Source organism: Lynx canadensis, chromosome A2, assembly GCF_007474595.2.
Source record: "Lynx canadensis isolate LIC74 chromosome A2, mLynCan4.pri.v2, whole genome shotgun sequence".
NCBI lineage: Eukaryota > Metazoa > Chordata > Mammalia > Carnivora > Felidae > Lynx > Lynx canadensis.
In genome coordinates, this window is record NC_044304.2 from 2,002,892 (window position 1) to 2,021,445 (window position 18,554).

Genomic DNA, 18,554 nt, shown 5'->3' on the forward strand with positions numbered 1-18,554 from the left:
GATGGAGACACTAGGACACACAGGGCCAGGAAAGACTAGACATCTGTGGAGGAAAAGGAATCATCAGCTTCACAGACAATAACTGGGTGTTGTGGATTTATCTGTCGCGGAAACAAGAGGAACACATGGAGAGAGAGTTCCAGCATGTGTGATTATGACCTGCGTGATGTAGTTTTCTCACGGAACAAAAGACGATCATCTACACAGGAAGAGATGGGGAAGTTCAAGTCTACTAACAACGCGAAGGGTCCATCTACGCAGACAACCCAGAGAAAGGATACACCCTGACGTGGAGAAAACACAACACGCTGAAATGAAACAGCCTGAATGTCCCCAGGACGTGAAGGAAACAGAAGATCAGGAAGAAGACATGTGAGTTACAGGTCACAACACGCTGGAAATGCTTCCACAGAAGAGGAAACCCACACGTGAGAAATGCTCAGCCCTGGAGGAATCAGATAAACCAACGCGTGACGTCCAGGAGACCCCGTGTCACACACTCGAGCTGGACGCCATGAAGTCGCAAGTGACGGGACCCAGAAGCGACATATGGTTCACACTCCGCTCCTCGTTTCCTGCTGATGTGTAACTTATTCATGAGCTACAATATGCAATGTCCCCCCAGCGTAGAAGGACTTACGAGGCATTTACCCTGGAGACAAAGCCACACTGCCGGCAGCAGCAGCCCCTGTCCCCTGCAAGGCCCCTGCCCCTAGTGCAACAATCCCCTCTCCCACCTTTGCAAACATTGTCGTCAATACATGTCTCTCCTTACTCAATTCGTATTTTTCCTTTGAACCTGGTTTGACCAACTGTCCACAACCACCCCTTTCCTACCCAAACTTTACCCAGGCTGCTGTCCTCCCCACAGATCCCTGAACTGCAGGTGGCCCACACTCTGAACATCCACTGAGCTGAGGAACAAGGCCCTGGGGACCTGAGCCAATGAGGCCTTCCTCCACCACAAGGGTGGGATCCTGACACTGGGCCTTCCTGCCCATCCCCCTCCTGCAGAACAGCCAAGCCTCGTTCTCTTTCACTGGAGGGTCCCTGAGTTGGGAGCTGGTCCCTGTTGGAACTGATTGTAATAAACTGTCCTCAGCCAGGCGCAGATTTGAGGTCATCTCCCAAGTCTGTCACCAGCTAGACCTCAAGCTGATGAGCTTGTACTCACAGAACTTTGCCCCACGTTTCTCTAAGCTGTCCTTTCCAGCTGTCCTTTTAACTCAGGCAAATGACAGGAACCCGCCCCTGGAGCAGACCCACTGCCCTCACCAGACCTCCAGGGCCCCAACCTCCCCGACCAGTTTGAGGAGCCCCGGGATTCCTGTCGGTGCAGAGGGACCTGGAGGGACCTCTGGAATGACCACCAATTACCTTTACCTCATTATCACACTGAAGTCTCTACCACTGGGGGAGGAGCACAGCCTCCTGTACATGACTACTACACTGGGGACAGGCCTGCTGCCCCAAGGCCCACCCGCAGCACCCCTCCTTCCACCCCACACAGGACGAGGAGGCTTCCCCATGGAAATATCCATCCCAGCCCTAAACCAGAAGAGCCCATCCACCCTCCCTCCGGGGAGTCAGGGCTTTGGAAGTTATTTCCTGTGATCTACTGATCTCCGTATCTGCTGCTAATAAAGTTTTCTTCCTGGGACTGCTCAGTGTGGAGCAGTTTCTGACTCACCAAGCAGAGAACTCAGGTTGGTTGGGTGACAGGTCCACCGTGGGTCCCCCCTGTAAGCTCAGCGGGTTTAGGGGGCGCCCAGAAAAGCAATCGTTTTAGGACCCCCGCTCCATTCCGTGATCTACGCCTCTCCGGCTCTAATTGCCCAGCACACCCCTTGCAGAACTTCCTGGTCCGGGTCACAATCACAAAGAAATGGAAAAACAGAAAAGCAATCTCAGCCATTTACGACTTGAAGGGAACAGCGTGGAAGCAAAGACTGACAGTCTGCACCAGGCCAGGAAACAGCCAAACCCGTGAAACTCTCCGCGCCGTTTCCAAAGTGAGAAAACCCTGCATTTCTTACCCGAGATCGCAGCCCAGGCCCCCATGCGCGTGCACCTGCTCCCTCAGCGCGCGCTCAGCCCCGGCCCCACGTCCCACACTTACCTCCGCTGGATTCTAACGTCCAAGTCTCAGCCCCCGGGAGCAGCTCCGGCTCCGTGACCGTCACACTGCACGCGTGCTTTCTGGGCACGTCTTCCAGCTCGGTCCGAGCGACCTCACGCCCGCCTAGACTGCCCCCAACAGAGCTCCCCTTTCTAAATATTCATCGTCACCCTCCATAAAAGCCCCCCCCCCCCCCGCCTCTGGGGAGTCGCGGATTCGGAAGCTATTCCCTGCGGCCTCTTTACGGCTGCAAACAGTTTCCTTTATGAGACAACTCACCCAGACAGTCTCTACCTGTCCCCCACCGAGGAGCAAACTCCTGCTTAGTCAGGTCGTCGCACACGCTCCCGAATCCCAGGCCTCCCCCCTCCCCCAGCCTTCCTTCCCAGTTCCATCCGCCCAGGACCCAGATGCCAACCCTAGGGAGGGGGACACCCCGCCGCGGACGCTTCCACCTAGTTCCGGCTGGTCCCATCCGCCCCTCCGGCCCACGCACTCACCATCTCGGGGGCCCAGCTCCGCGCCCTCGGGGCGTCCTCCTACGCCCCGCACACCCGCAACCGTGGCAGCGCAGGATCCGACTGCGCCAGCCGCCCCGGCTGAGAGCCACACCCACCGGGCTCTCGCTCGGGCCTGATTGGGTGGTGTACAGGTCCCGTGCCCTAATTGGGCGATCCTTCAGTCCCTGCGATCTGATTGGATGGTGCTCCGAAGATAACGCCCCCGATCCTGATTGGACATTACCGAGCCACTTCGCTTCCGTGCCGTGATAGGACAGCCTTCGGCCCTTCACGTTGTGATTGGAGGGTAATCCTGGCACCGCCCATTGTGGCCGCAAATTGGGCAGATTCCCACCCCCCCCCCCGCAGTCCCGCCTCCTGCCCCCTGAGTGACAGGCTGGCGGTAGACACGTGTCCAATCCGCCTGCCAGGATCGGCTCTCAGCAGAATGCGCTCTGGGCCGGCTGAGCCGCCTGCCTCCTTCTTCTGTGTCAGGAATCTGGTTCAGTTTCCGACTAGCCTCCCTTGTCCAGCGTCGCATCGGGACGCGACAGAACAGAAGGACCCGATGAGCCTTCAGTCCATGGCCCCTACAGGGTGACGGTGCACTTGTCCCCTGTGTTTAAGACCAGCTCACCGACGGGGTGCCTGTCGGCCTGCTTCAGATTCGGTGTCTCCCTCTCTCTCTTTCCCTCCCCCGCTTGTGCTGTCTTCCAAAAATAATTGAACATTAAAAATTAAAAAAAAAAAAAAAAAAGAGAGAGAGAGACAGACAGAACAGCTCACCGTGTGAGCTCACCTAAGGGGAAATAGACCTCCTTGGGTGTTGACCTGGCCCTTTGAAAGCGTGAGGCCCCGCCCACTGAACCGACCTCCACTTCTCAGGCCTCAGGTCAATAAAAAGTGCCCTGGGGCCTCAGCCATCAAGGGACGTGGGACCCCGCGGCCCCTGCAGCCCACAGCCACAGGTGTGACACGTTACAACCCTCAGGTTTGCGTTATATTCTGCAAGGAAAGTCACAGCACATCCAGTTTGTAATCGGACCCTGTAAATGAGAAATGTAAAGGTTCCATTTCCTTCTTCAGGTGGTGCATTGATGTGGGACAGCTCTGAGAACATACAAAAAAAAAAAAAAAAAAACAAAACACTGAGTTTTACTCTTAAAAGTGTGAGCCCTATGGGATGTGAATATCTCCATTTTCCTAAACAAATTTAAAGGCCACAATAGCCAGGAAATCATGCCTCCTGGGCACTGTTGAAATACTTCGTGTCTCTACGGATTTGCCCACTCTGCCTATTTAATGTAAGTGACTCACACCATGTGGCCTGGTGTGGCTGGTGTCTTCCACGTGGTATAACACTGTCACCATACGTTCACGTGCATGATGTGTCTGTCCTTCATTCCTCTCTGGGGCTGAATCACCGTCCGTCCTGTGTCTATGCCACACCCTGTTTATCCATCCACGCACTGGGGGACACTTGGGACGTTTCCCTCTTTTGCGGGGAACGCACAGTTTTGCACCTGGCATTCCTGTACACACATCTGAGTGTCTGTTTCTGTTTACGTAGGACTGGAACACTTGGGTCACACTGCCATTCTGTGTTTCACTTTTTGAGGAACCACCAAACTTTTTTCCACATCAGCTGCCCTGACACTCCCACCAGCCAAGCACAGGGTTCCGCTTTCTCCACATCCTGGCCGCCGCTTCTTTTCTGGATTCTGGCTCCTAGCCGTCCTCGTGAGTGGGAAGCGGCATCTCATCGTGGTTCTGACTCGCATCGTCCTGATGGGAGGATCGTTTCATGTGTCTATTAGACATTTGTGCGTCATCTTAAGAGAAATGTTTGATCAAGGTTTTGCTCCCTTTCTGACGGCGATGAGTTTTTGTCATTCAGATAGGAGTTTTTTGTGTATTCTGCAGGATAAAGTCTTATCATACATGCGATTTACAAGGACGTTCTCCCATTTTATGGGTGTCCTTATAACCTCTTGTTAGTGACCTTTGATGTGCAGAAGATTTTCGTCTTGTGGAAGCTTCATTTACCTACTTTTTCTTGTGTTCCCTGTGATTATCAGGTCACAGTTAAGAAATCTTACCGAATACAAGTTCATGAGGATTTCTCCCTGGATTTCTTTCACTCTCAGGCTACCCAGGACAGGCCCCTCAGGGCTGGGGATTCTCGGCAGAGATGTTTCCAAGGCCTGGAACTGAGATGCTCTGGTATCACACATGTCCCTAGACAGTTGTTTAATGTGATAGGCCATGAAGGAGTTTCTGGTTTAAGTGATGATCTTTGATTCTAATGCAAATATACTTCTATACATCCGTACCTTCACCATTATGCTTCCAACATACATGTTCTTGATGACAGCTCAATTTGGGGTAATTCCCTCTGCCTCATTATATAGAAAAGCATGTCCATGATTGAACGCTTGTTCTTACGTATAAAATTCTGAAGTGGGATTTGTGAAGTTCCAAGAAAAACTTGGTTATGGTATTGATGGAGTTCTACTGACGCGATCCAACTATTTGTTAAGTATTGACACATTGGAACATTTCCTCGAATCTCTCAGCCCACCTGCAACCCGGGAAATGCTCATGGCTCCAACTCAAATTCTATCTGCACTCCAACCTCCACGTCATTGCCACTGCTACGGCCCAGCATGATCCACCATCTTGACGGACACCACCAGCCTAGTGCCCGTTGTCATGGTAACAGAGGGATCCTGTGAGGCTGCCCGATCGGCTCATGTTGGGCATCCACACCACCCACCATCAAAGCGAGACTTCTTGGTCAACCAGCGCATGGAAACCACCCCATCCACTCCTCTCATGTCTGTTGTTCCTCCTCCCTCCGCCCCCCTCACTCCTCTGCAGCGACACTGGCTTCTGGTATCCTTTGAATCCAAGGTCCCCTCCCTCCTCCAGAATGCATTCATTATATGGGGCTGCCGTAACACAGTGCCAGACAAATATTTGTGGTGTCACAAATGAGTCACCTGGAAGCCTGAGATCAAGTTGTCTGCAAGGCTGGTTCCTACTGGAGGCTCTGAAGGACAGTCTGTCCCAGGCCTCCCTCCCAGCTTCTGGGGGTTGCCCACAACCCTTTGCATTCCTTGTCAGGTAGACACATCATGCCAATCCCTGCTTCTGTTTCACATGGTCAAGCCCTGTCTTCAGCACAGGCCTCTGTGTCCCAATTTCCCCGTTTTATAAGGACACCCATCACTGGGTCAACACCTACCCTAATCCAGTGTGGCCTCATCTTCCTTAAATGTGCAAACACCTTATTTCTAGATAAGGCTGTATTTTGAGGTTCCACGTAGACAGGAAATGTGGGGGTACAATACTGAACCCAGAGTATGTGTGTGTTTGTACTGCATATACCTTGTCATGAATTTAGGTATCAACTTCCAGTGTTACGTGAAATCACTATTTTACTCTTTCACTTTCCTATTCCCACCAACCTCCTGTACCTGTATCTCTGATACAAGTTTACCCAGATAGAAGATGCTATGCATGTTTCCCAGAATAGTCTTCTGAACTGTGTTTAAATATGACCTGTATATTAACAAATGACACTCTCTTCACCTTTAACTGGCAGAGAGTTATATCAAAATATCTCTTTGGGGCGCCTGGGTGGCTCAGTCGGTTGAGCGTCCGACTTCGGCTCAGGTCATGATCTCGCAGCTTGTGAGTTCGAGCCCCACGTCAGACTCTGTGCTGACAGCTCGGAGCCTGGAGCCTGCTTCGGATTCTGTGTCTCCCTCTCTCTCTGCCCCTAACCCACTCACATTCTGTCTCTGTCTCTCTCAAAAATAAATAAACATTTTTTTTAATTAAAAAAAAAAAAGGAACTGATCTGTGTCAACTGGGGGCGTATCAACAGAACCATGAGTGATCTGAATAAAAGAGAAAGGCCTGGCCCATTTTTCCTCCACTGGCATCACACAAGGAGACACCACTGGGTGGAGCATTGCCAATCAATTTCCCACCCATCACGGGAAGAAATGTCCTGTTCAGCATAATCAGCACTATTCCTAGTGAGAATAAGTAAGGGGGGAAGGACAGGTTTCCAATTCTGGTATCAATTTTCATGTAAACATTTAAGAGCTATTTGGAAAACACACAGGGGGAAGCAGCATTTCCAGAAATTAGCAGTTTCCTCAAGGCAGTTATGCCTGGAGCTCCGTGTAAGAACTCATTCCCACCACCTCTAAGACTCACCTCACCAACAACACTGTTCTGGTTGTTCACAGGCAAGCAGGGAAGATGCGTGTCTGTCTCCCCATTCCCCAATGTTAAAAAAAAATTTTTTTAACAATTATTTATTATTGAGAGGCAGCAAGAGACAGCATGGGGAGGGGGGTGCAGGGCGCAGAGAGAGAGGGAGACACAGAATCCGAAGCAGGCTCCAGGCTCCGAGCTGTCAGCACAGAGCCCCACGCGGGACTCGAACTCACAAACCATGAGACCATGACCTGAGCTGAAGTCAGATGCTTAAAGGAGGGAGCCACCCAGGCGCCCCTCCCCCTTCCCCAATCTTAACCTGCAAGGGGGCGACTCCCGGTGTTCTTTGTCAAAGGCCATTACATAAGCATCATTAGGAATGACTAAGGCGTTTCTAGAACTAAAAGGTGGTAGCCGCAAAAGAATTAAGGAACATCACACCAGAAAGAAAATGAATACAAAAGCGAACCCTCCACAATGAAGGCAGGAGGCCAGCAGGGGGCGCTCCCCATCCAATCCCCGGGCAGCTGTAGACGCCACACGAAAGAGGCGCGGGCGCACACAACTTTTCTGCCCCCGCCCGCGTGAGAAAGCTTTCCTCTGCCCAGCAACAGTCCAGCCAATGAGAGACGGACACAGCGCAGCCAATGAGAAGCCACCATCGTCTAACCACCGATTTGCCCCCAAGGATTTTTTTCTTTATAACAGCCGCTCCCAACTCCGCTCCCACCGTCCTCCCCCTCCCCCCGCCTCCCCCTTACCTGTAAAAGAGCATCCTCCCCTTTCCTCTCTGAACTTGCGCATGGATTTGCCAATTCTTGCGTGTCCTGATTTGCAATTCTTGCTAGTGCCAATAAACCCACTTTTTTTGCGGGTGGAATACGTGATGCTAAAGGTCAACCTTACTTGGTGTCAGAAACTGAGCCCGTTAGCAGTGGGCTGGCCTTCTGTCCAAGTCCTCTGCAAGATGTGATGGGAAGTGGGGCTCAGGAGTGAAAGAGAGATCAAGAGCCCAGAGCTTCGGATTCTGTGCCGCCCTCTCTCTCTGTTCCTTCACCCCTCACACTCTGTCTCGCTGTCTCTCAAAAAAAAGAAACAAAGAAAAAAAGAATTCTGGAGATGTTTTTAGTGCAAAAAAAGTGGTTTATAAAGCGTGGGGACAGGACCTGTGGGCAGATAGAGCTGCAGTGCAATTGTGAGGGGCAACTGATTATCCTTTGCAGTTCGGGGAGGGAAAGACAGAGGAAGTTTCCAAACCCATTTTATTTTATTTATTTTATTATTTATTTTTTTAAATTTACATCCAAATTAGCGTATAGTGCAACAATGATTTCAGGAGTAGATTCCTTAGTGCCCCTTCCCCATTTGGCCCATCCCCCCTCCCACAACCCCTCCAGTAACCCTCTGTTTGTTCTCCATATTTAGGAGTCTCTATATGGTTTGTCCCCCTCCCTGCTTTTACATTATTTTTGTTTCCCTTCCCTTATGTTCATCTCTTTTGTATCTTAAGGTCCTCATATGAGTGAAGTCATATGATTTTTGTCTTTCTCTGACTAATTTCACTTAGCATAACACCCCCCCCCCAGTTCCATCCACGTAATTGCAAATGGCAAGACTTCATACTTTTTGATTGCTGAGTAATACTCCACTGTGTGTGTGTGTGTGTGTGTGTGTGTGTGTGTGTGTGTGTATGTGTGTGTATACACCACATCTTCTTTATCCATTCACCCATCGATGGACATTTGGGCTCTTTCCATACTTTGGCAACTGTCGATAGCGCTGCTATAAACATTGGGGTGCATGTACCCCTTCAAAACAGCATACCCGTATCCCTTGGATAAATACCGAGTAGTGCAATTGTTGGGTCGTAGGGTAGTTCTGTTTTTAGTTTTTTGAGGAACCTCCAGACTGTTTTCCAGAGTGGCTGCACCAGCTTGCCTTCCCATCCAAACCCATTTTAATACATTAAAGAAGGCTTACAGGATCCTGGAGGCCTAGCTATTGACAAACTAAGGTTGTTGTTGGGGTTTTGTTTTTGTGTTTTTGTTTGTGTTTTTGTTTGGGTATTTATTTATTTATTTATTTATTTATTTATTTATTTATTTATCTCTAGCAAGGGATTAAGACAGTTGGGCATTCCTGGAGGAAAGTCCTACTCTGCCAGCCTGAAGTATTTGTCAGTGGGCTACAAGCCATAAGGAAATTGAATTGTATCTACAGTTCTTTCGCCTTTCCTCTCTGCATCATGTGGGCGCGGACTGTTCCTGGGTAGAGGTCTTTGACCAAGTCCTTCTGGAACCAACCTGTTCCTGTCGAAACAGTGGTATTTAGGAATTTCTCTTTCTGTTCTAAAGAAAAAGCTAAGGAATGGGATCCCAGTCATCAAAATACTTGAAGAGCATCCCTCAAGACCCATTGTGTCATACCTTCTGGGTTTTTTTAATTTTTTTTTAACATTTATTCATTTTTGAGAGACAGAGACAAAGCGTGAGCAGGGGAGGGGCAGAGAGACAGGGAGACACAGAATCTGAAGCAGACTCCAGGCTCTGAGCTGTCAGCACAACAGAGCCCCACGTGGGGCTCGAACCCACAAACCGTGAGATCGTGACCTGAGCTGAAGTCACATGCTTAACTGACTGAGCCACCCAGGCACCCCACCCTCTGGTTTTATATTTAAAAAATTATGGTCTCGAGGAGGGAACCTTTTGGGATGAGCACTGGGTGTTGTATGGAAACCAATTTGACAATAAATTTCATATATTGAAAAAATAAATAAATAAATAAATAAATAAATAAATAAATAAATAATTATGGTCTCTCCTCACACACATTTTTTTTTTAACTTATTTTTTAAACTTTAAATCCAAGTTAACACGTAGTGCAACAATGATTTCAGGAAGAGAATTTAGTGATTCATCCTCTATGTATAATACCCAGTGCTCATCTCAGCAAGGGTCCTCCTTAGTGCCCCTTACCCATCCCCCTCCCACAACCCCTCCAGCAACCCTCAGTTGGTTCTCCATATTTATGAGTCTCTCCTGTTTTGTCCCCCTCCCTGTTTTTATATTATTTTTGTTTCCCTTCCCTTATGTTCATCTGTTTTTCTCTTAAAGTCCTCATATGAGTGAAGTCATATGATTTTTGTCTTTCTCTAATTTCACTTAGCATAATACCCTCCAGTTCCACCCACGTAGTTGCAAATGGCAAGATTTCATTCTTTTTGATTGCCAAGTAATACCCCATTGTATATATGTACCACATCTTCTTTATCCATTCATCCATTGATGGCCATTCGGGCTCTTTCCATACTTTGGCTCTTGTCGATAGTGCTGCTATAAACACTGGGGTGCATGTGTCCCTTCGAAACAGCACACCTGTATCCCTTGGGTAAATGCCTCGTAGTGCAATGGCTGGGTCGTAGGGTAGTTCCATTTTTAATTTTTTGAGGAACCTCCATACTGTTTTCCAGAGTGGCTGCACCAGCTTGCATTCCCAGCAACAATGCAAAAGAGATCCTCTCTCTCCGCATCCTCGCCAACATCTGTTGTTGCCTGAGTTGTTACTGTTAGCCATTCTGACAGGTGTGAGGGGGTATTTCATGGTGGTTTTGATTTGTATTTTCCTGATGATGAGTGAAGTTGAGCATTTTTTCATCCTCACACACATTTCTAACTAACTTCATTAGAAGTAACTTAGAACATCAATGGCCATTATTAGAGACTTCTGATCTCCCCAGATGGATTCTTAACAAAGTTGAATTGGACAGCTTTGTCGCTAAAATTGCCAAAACCAGACTGACGAGGGAGCGCAAAGCAAGCTGAGACCCGGCAAACTCCCTCCCCCACGCCCCAGAGTGGGATCTGTGTGACATTCCTCAGGCAATCCTGGCTGCCCAAGAACAAAAGAAAGGGGGGAAAAAAACCCAATGGTCAACTGACGGAGAGCACAGTGAGTCTCCATCAGCTCACAAATGTCCTAGTAAATTACAAGGAACAAGGCAATCTTATCAATAGCGTCTAACCACCAGAAACCCATAGACTCAATTTCCTGAAGCCCTAACATCACATGGTGATGTGGGGAACAAACGCCAGATAAAAATTTAAATAAAATTAAACCTCTTGGGGCGCCTGGGTGGCTCAGTCGGTTAAGTGTCCGACTTCGGCTCAGGTCATGATCTCATGGTTTGTGGGTTCAAGCCCTGCGTGGGGCTCTGTTGTGCTGACAGCTCAGAGCCTGGAGTCTGCTTCAGATTCTGTGTCTCCCTCTCTCTTTGTCCCTCCCCTGCTCTCACTCTGTCTCTCTCTCTCTCTCTCTCTCAAAAATAAATAAACATTAAAAATTTTTTTTTTCTAATTAAATTTCTTTGTAACCTGTGGCCCATTGGCAAATATTTGAGACAGGCAGAGTAAAACTTTCCACCAATTAAGTCTCAACTGTCTTGTCTTCATGTTAATGCCTTACAAGAGGGAAAACCACCTTAGCTTGACCACAGCAAGGCCCCTGCCTCCTTAGGAGTCCTCTTTAGCATATGAAAGTCCTTTTGGAAACTTTCCTTCTCTACCTCCCCCAAGTCCCAGGTCACCCCCCACAGTAACGACACAGTGCCTCTGCCGACAGGTCCTGTCCCCGTGCTTTACTAGTAGCACCTTTTTGCACCAAAGATGTCTCAAGAATTCTTTCTTGGACATTGGCTCTGGACCCCCACCATCGCCCCAAAACCCCATCAAGATGGGATGTCTACTTCAATGGGTATTTGGAAGCTTCCAAACACTATCAAGATGTAAATTCCCTTCTCTGCAAAACACTATTTCTAAATTGTCAGAGACAAACCACTGAAAGATGTCAAAATACCTTCCGAGTCTCCTCCTTCCCCATCTTGTCTCCAGACACGTGGGCGCCCCTTCCAGTGCAGACCAGGCCATCAGTGCCCCCTTCCTCTCTTCCCTCTGCTCCCTTCCTACCACCTGTGTACCCCCACCCTCCTCCTAATCCTTTCAGTGAAGGTCCTTTTCCTCTGATTCTCTCCCCAATCCTTGCTCTCCTGAACCCGTTACAACACGCCCCTGTGGGGATCCAAATAAAGCCTAAGATAAAGCCTGATGGTCAGAGGCTGAACAGGGAGCCAGAGTTAGACTTTCCCAAAGTGACTGAGGATTCCCAGTGGTTTGCTGAAGAATTTAACAGTTATTCAAACTCACCACCCCGGTTTCTCAGATTTATACCAGTTGGATCACATGCTTGCTGGAGACAGCTAGGCCAAACACTGGATGAAGCTGGCTCAATGGGAACATCTTAAAGAGTATTAGGGAATCAGACACCTACATGTTGGCCAGGATGCTAGAACGTTCACTGGAAATACTGAGCGATGTGCCATCTTCCCTTAAGCCTGGGGAGGGGAACAAAACTCAGCCTTGCCCATCACAACCTGATGAACCTTTTCATGATGATTACAATGGACTCCAAATTGCCTTTCAAGAAAATTCTGGTTGAACTTTAGTTACTGAAGGTACCTGGGTAGCTCATAACTCTGTTTATGCATGAGCACAACTGAATTCTTTCTCATTTAGGCAAAAGAAACCAGCGTGGAATGAGAAACTGTGACCATTCCAGACTCAGGTAATTTCACGGACACGCTCCTCACTTGAAGAAACACGAATACGAATACATTCTCAATTTCCACTTACGGCAAATGGAAGCCCCTACACAAAATGATGAAAACAAAAAACTCTGCTTTCTGCAATTATTGCAAACAGCCAGGGTGTTGGGGAAAAAGTTTGTTACAAATGTAAGCACTCCACCCCCCTGTGTCCCTCCAGCCAGCCCTTCCCACACCCTCTTCATTCCCAGCGACGGGGCTCCAGGGAACCACAGGGGTTGTTCTCAGTCCTCCCTCTCAATCAGCTTGTGGAACTGAAGTTTTGGGGTGATGGTGGGGTGGTCCGGAGCCGACAGCGAAGAAAGAATTCCTGAACACATCTCTGGGGTCAAAAGATGATTTTTTTAAAGCACGGGAACAGGACCCATGGGCAGGAAGAGCCGCACTGGGGTTGTGACGGGTGACTCATTATACGCCCTCAGGTTGGCAGGGGGTCAAGGATAGAGTAAGTCTCTAAGGTATTTTGGAAGCAAGGTTCCCAGGACCTTGAGGGGCTGGCTGCTGCTAGGGAAAACGCCATTTATTACCATATAATAAAACCTCAGTCATGAGACCCTTCAGATGTGTATCAGGGGTCCACAGGCTTGGCGGATGATTGCCAGCATGTATCTTGGGGGAGGTGAGATAAAGGGAGTAGACTAACAGGGTCCATGAGGTCAGGATAATGTTAAGCCCAGATTGCCTTTTGCTCCCAGCAAAGTGTCCTCATGGAGGCAGCTGAGCTCCTAGAAGGAGGTCGCTCTGCCAGTTTCAAGGACTTGTCAATGAGCTGTAGGCAGTAAGGGAATTTAATTTTCCGTTTGCCTTAGTTTCCCACATTGCCATGGCAAGCACTTAAACCCCTTTCCTTTGTTCGTGGGTAGCCAGGAGTGTCCGAGGAATGTCTCACATATCTCACCTGGTGTGTGTGTGTGTGTGTGTGTGTGTGTGTGTGTGTGCACGTCGCAACCTGTACCTTGCCCTCAGCTTGCCCCATCCTCCCCCATCAGAACCACCTCCACATTGGGAAGGGATCTCCATCCTTGTCGACACCAGTACATTCTTGGTGCCCAGCCCCCTGCTGTAACGCAGCCCCTGCCTGGAAGGGCTAAAAAACAGCTCCACTATGGGGGGGCGGGGGGGGGCGTCTCTAAAATATCTCAGCAGGTTCCTGCCTGTCAGCCTGTTCCTTGTCTAGGCGCTTTGAGAAGTACCCTCTTCTCCTTCCTTTCTCCTCCCCTATTCACGTCTTAGGCCGAGTCTTCCAAGAAAGGTAAAATCCCAGAATTTCATTTCCTCAAAATGGGCAAGTAATTCTGGAATGGGGCAGTAGTAATCAAAATAGCCAATGAGAGGAAATAAGTGAGCCCAGGTCCTCTCTTCTATGCTCTGTCGCTGAGACACTAGAGCAGAGTCTAAGAACACCGGTCATTTGTTCCCATTGGGTCAGCTACCATGCTCTTTCTGGGCAGAATCCAGTGACCTCCCATCAAGACTCAACCAGATCCTTCAAAACCTCTTCCCAGGGGCGCCTGGGGGGGGGGGGGCGGGGTTCAGCCGTTTAAGCGTCTGACTCTGGATTTTTGATTTCAGCTCAGGTCATGATCTCAGGTCTTGGGATGGAGCCCCACACCCAGCTCCGTGCTGACAGCGGGGAGCCTGCTTGGGATTCTCTCCCTGCCCCTCCCTGCTCATGCTCTCTCTCTCTCTCTCTCAAAATAAATTTTATTCTATTTTTTATTCTTTAAGTTCACTTATTTTTGCAGAGAGAAAGAGAGCGTGCGTGAGCATGAGTGGGGGAGGGGCAGAGAGAGAGGGAGACACAGAATCTGAAACAGACTCCAGGCTCTGTGCCCACAGAGCCTGACGCAGGGCTTCAAGTCACAGACAGCGAGATCATGACCTGAGCCGAAGTTGGACACTCAACCGACTGAGCCACCAAGGCACCCCTCAAAATAAATTTTAAAAGTAAATAAATTTTAAAAGAAAGTCTTATTAAACAAATCTTTTTAAAGGGTGCCTGGGTGGCTCGGTCGTTGCGCAGAATCTGACTGACTCAGGTCATGATCTCACTGTTCGTGAGTTCGAGTCCCACATCAGGAGAGCTCAAGCCTCGCTCTCTCTCTCTGTTTCCCTCTCTCTGCCCCTCGCCCACTTGCAGTCTCTCTCAAAACAAAACAAAACAAAACAATAAAACAACAAAAAACACCTCTTCCCAGAATTAGTCCCTACCCTATAAATAAGGAAGCCCTTTAGGGCATCAAGCCGATGACAGACTGAAAGCCTCGGTGTCTCATGACCCCCTGCACTACTCCCTGTAACACCCATCTTACTTAGCAGAAAATCCAGTGGCTGACCTTGGACATCTGTCCAAGACGTCTCGGCAATAAATAACATCTTCCCTCCACACCGTTGTTCCCAACCCCCATCGGCTATAGACACCCACTGCCACTGAGAGCAAACTTTTCACTGGGACTTATCTATGCAGTGGATTTTCGGATTCCAGTTGGTAAGCGTAGCGAGTTTTTGCTCTCACTTGGAGGCACAGAAATACACCGGACAGTCGTGCCCCAGGGAGCCACACAGCGTCTGACTTCATAAGCCCCTAAAGCTGATCTGGAGGATAGAAAGTTTTCTGCCTCTCTCCTTTGTTACACTATGGAGATAATTCCATTCTCTGCTTCCCTTCGATGGAAGACATTATCTACCTGTTAAACTCTGGGGTTTAAAGGGACATAAAGTCTCAAAAATCTGCAGTCTGCTCAAACTCAGGATCAATACTCGGGGCACTCGATCTTGGAACTGGACATTTGGATCCAACAAAACCCCTCACGGCTGGTTAATGCTGACACATCCTTTGGACGCCCTATGGCGTTGAACATGCCACCCCTCTACACAATAAAGATTTTTCATAGCTTATTGATTGGTGTTTTAAAAAGGATCAAACTGGGGGCGCCCAGGTGGCTGTCGGTTAAGCGTCTGACTTCAGCTCAGGTCACGATCTCACAGTCTGAGTTCGAGCCCCGCGTCGGGCTCTGGGCTGACGGCTCAGAGCCTGGAGCCTGCTTCGGATTCTGTGTCTCCCTCTCTCCTCAGCCAAGGGTAAAACCACACATTTAGACCAATAGCTGGTACAGATTTCCCCGAAAGGCAGCAGGCAACATCTGGGTCGCAGCCCTCCTGAGACGTTCAGCCTCGCCTGGGTTCCTTTTTCTCATCGTTGCTTCTTCTCTGTCCTTCGTGGAAAGAACATGCCCTTGTCCACCTTTCCCAAACTGTTACAAAAGAGGGGAATCTCTTCTTCGAGTTGTGGCCTTTCAGAAACCCCCTCATCAAGGCCCTGTGATACAGTCATTTTCACTGGCTTTCTCCTAAGAGGTAAGACGTTCAGAATTTAAAGTCTTTCTTTCATCTGAACTCTTCACTGACACGGGATTCTTATGCAGTAGTTTCTAAAAATGCAGCTCTAAAGGCTGCATTTGATAACACATTTGGTTCCAGACAGTTCTTTTGGAATAACAATACCACTTTTTTTTTTTTAAAGTTTATTTATTTTGAGAGAGAGACAGAGAGACAGAGAGAGCAGGGGATGGGGGGTGGGAGGGAGACAGAGAGAGACAGAGACGATGCCAAGCAGGCTTCGTGCAGTCGGTGTGCAGAGCCTGATGTAGGGCCTGAACTCACGAAATCGTGAGACCATGACCTGAGCCGAAATCAAGAGCTGGACACTCAACTGACTGAGCCTCCCAAGCGCCACTAACAATACATTTTAAAATGTCTTTTGGGGCACCTGGCTGGCAGGGTTGGAGCAGCCACAGGACCCTTTTTTTTTCTTTTTAAAAAGAATTTTATTTTAATGTTTACTTTTGAGAGAGAGAGAATGCAGGCAGGGGAGAGGCAGCGAGAGAGGGAGACACAGAATCCGAAGCAGGCTCCAGGCTCCGAGCTGTCGGCACAGAGCCCGACGCGGGGCTCGAACCACGAACCGTGAGATCATGACCCGAGTCGAAGTCAGATGCTTAACTGACTGAGCCACCCAGGCGCCCCCATGGGACTCTTGATCTTGGAGTCATTAGTTTGAGAGCCACGTTGGAGATAGAGAGAACTTAAATAAATAATAAACTTTGAAGTTTTGCCATTATTGCAAAAAATTTCATCAGCTACTGCTTTGCATTATTTGCACTACATCTGCCCCAGTCCCCTGAGTTGATTCTTGTGCTCCTACAGGACCCACTATTGTTTTCTTTTTAATAATAATTTAAGCAATTCCTATGCTCAATATGGGGCCCAAACTCAACCCTGGGATCAAGAGTCACATGCCAGGCACCCCTCCACTGTTCTACCTTCTATGCTGCTTCTCCAAGAGACTTCCAGGATGCATCCAGGACTCCGGGTTTGCTTTTATAAATAAGACCTTTCTCCCCGAAGTCTGAGTAAGTGACAATAACTATTTCAGTTGAGTACTTTCAGACCTAGGGTCCGGTTTAGAATACTCACCTGTTGGGGCGCCTGGTTCATTCAGTCAGTTAAGCATCCGACTCTTGGTTTCGGCTCAGGTCATGATCTCATGGTTTGTGGGATCAATCCCAGCATTGGGCTCTGTGCTGACAGGACAGAGCCTGCTTGGGATTCTCGCTCTCCCTCTCTCTCTGCCCCTCCCCTGCTCACACTTTCTCTCTCTCTCAAAAACAAATAATCATTTTGAGGCGCCTGGGTAGCTCAGTCGGTTGGGAGCCTGTCTTTGGCTAAGGTCATGATCTCACAGTCCATGGGTTCGAGCCACATGTCGGGTTCTGTGCCGACAGCTCAGAGCCGGGAGCCTGCTTCGGATTCTGTGTCTCCCTCTCTCTCTGCCCCTCCCCTGCTGGCACTCTGTCTCTCTCTCAAAAATAAAAATAAAAATTCAAACAAAATTAGAGAAACAAATAATTATTTAAAAAAAGAATATTATTCACATAATGTAGAATTGCCAAGCTAAGCTAGTTTTGTATATTTATTCTAAGGTTTCTATATTGTTGCCTGTCAAACTTTTGGAAAATGATGTACCTAATAATTAGATGATTCCCCATACTTACCATCTCTCTCTCTGTCTCTTCAGATTTTATTTTTAAGTAATCGCTACACCCAACGTGGGGCTTGAACTCACAACCCTGAGATCAAGAGCTGTGCGCTCTACTGACCGAGCCAGCCGGCCGCCCCTCCGATGCTTATCAGCTTGATAAATACAGGCGAGGTGGGAAGTGCTGGAGAGTTTCTCCGCCCAGCTTTCCTTCGTGGGGCCCTAACTGGTTTCCAGCGCTGTGCACCTTCCCTCGCTCACGTGAGACACAGAACCAAGACACATCCTCCCCAGCACTGAGGGACAAAACCACTAACAACGTAAAGCCCGTCTCTTGGTCAGAAATGCCTTTGAAGAACGATCTTAGGGAGGTCTCATGACCCAGCGCTGACTGTCTACACACTCCGAAGGAAAGACACCCTCGGATTCGATACGCCTTCAGCTACTGCTTTACTGTCCCACCAGGAGGAAGAAAGGTTTCCTCCTCTGCCATGAATGGCCTCGCCAGTGGCAGACCGTCACAGCTCAGCCCATGAAAATACACTCCACTTGAACTCCCGCTTCATGACAATGCGCTGTTATACCAGCCCCTCCTACAACCCCCCCTCTCCTCTATAAAAGAGCATTCCTCTCCTTTGTTCTCCAGACACGTCTATACCCTTGCTGAAGCGTTCCTCTGCTGAACTGCTAAGGACAGATAAACATTTTTCCTGGCGAAGGAACTGTTCAGTTTTACTTTTAAGATAAACAGTATTTAGTACTGTTGCTTCTGAATATGTATGGAAAAAATGACATACTCCAAAAATGAGTCACTTCCCCAGCAGATCATATTTGAACATAAAATCTCGGGCAACGAATCAGAAAACACTTATAAAGATGTAAAAGATTGGAAAACCCAGGTAAGATGCTTTCTAAGAAATAATGGGGGGGGGGGGCGATTGTTTCACAAAACTACAGTGTTTTGAACCACGTATTAAAAACAACAGAATTAGGGGCGCCTGGGTGGCG

At 48.7% G+C, this 18,554-nt stretch overlaps 1 protein-coding gene across 3 annotated transcripts in view; it reads right to left on the minus strand.

The window, feature by feature from the left end:
• The window catches only part of LOC115502601 (zinc finger protein 77-like), a 135,819-nt gene that overhangs the window by 47,554 nt on the left and 69,711 nt on the right, over positions 1 to 18,554 (minus strand). Inside the window, exon 1 of one of the 3 annotated variants that reach the window (XM_032595499.1) lies at positions 2,620 to 2,796. The exons of 1 other annotated variant lie outside the window; for it this stretch is intronic. In XM_032595499.1, the coding sequence (XP_032451390.1) occupies positions 2,620 to 2,622 (3 nt within the window). In that variant the 5' untranslated portion in view covers positions 2,623 to 2,796. Of the gene's footprint in view, positions 1 to 2,619; positions 2,797 to 18,554 lie in introns of those variants that run through there. One more of the 3 variants, XM_030298131.1, reaches the window with a different exon arrangement.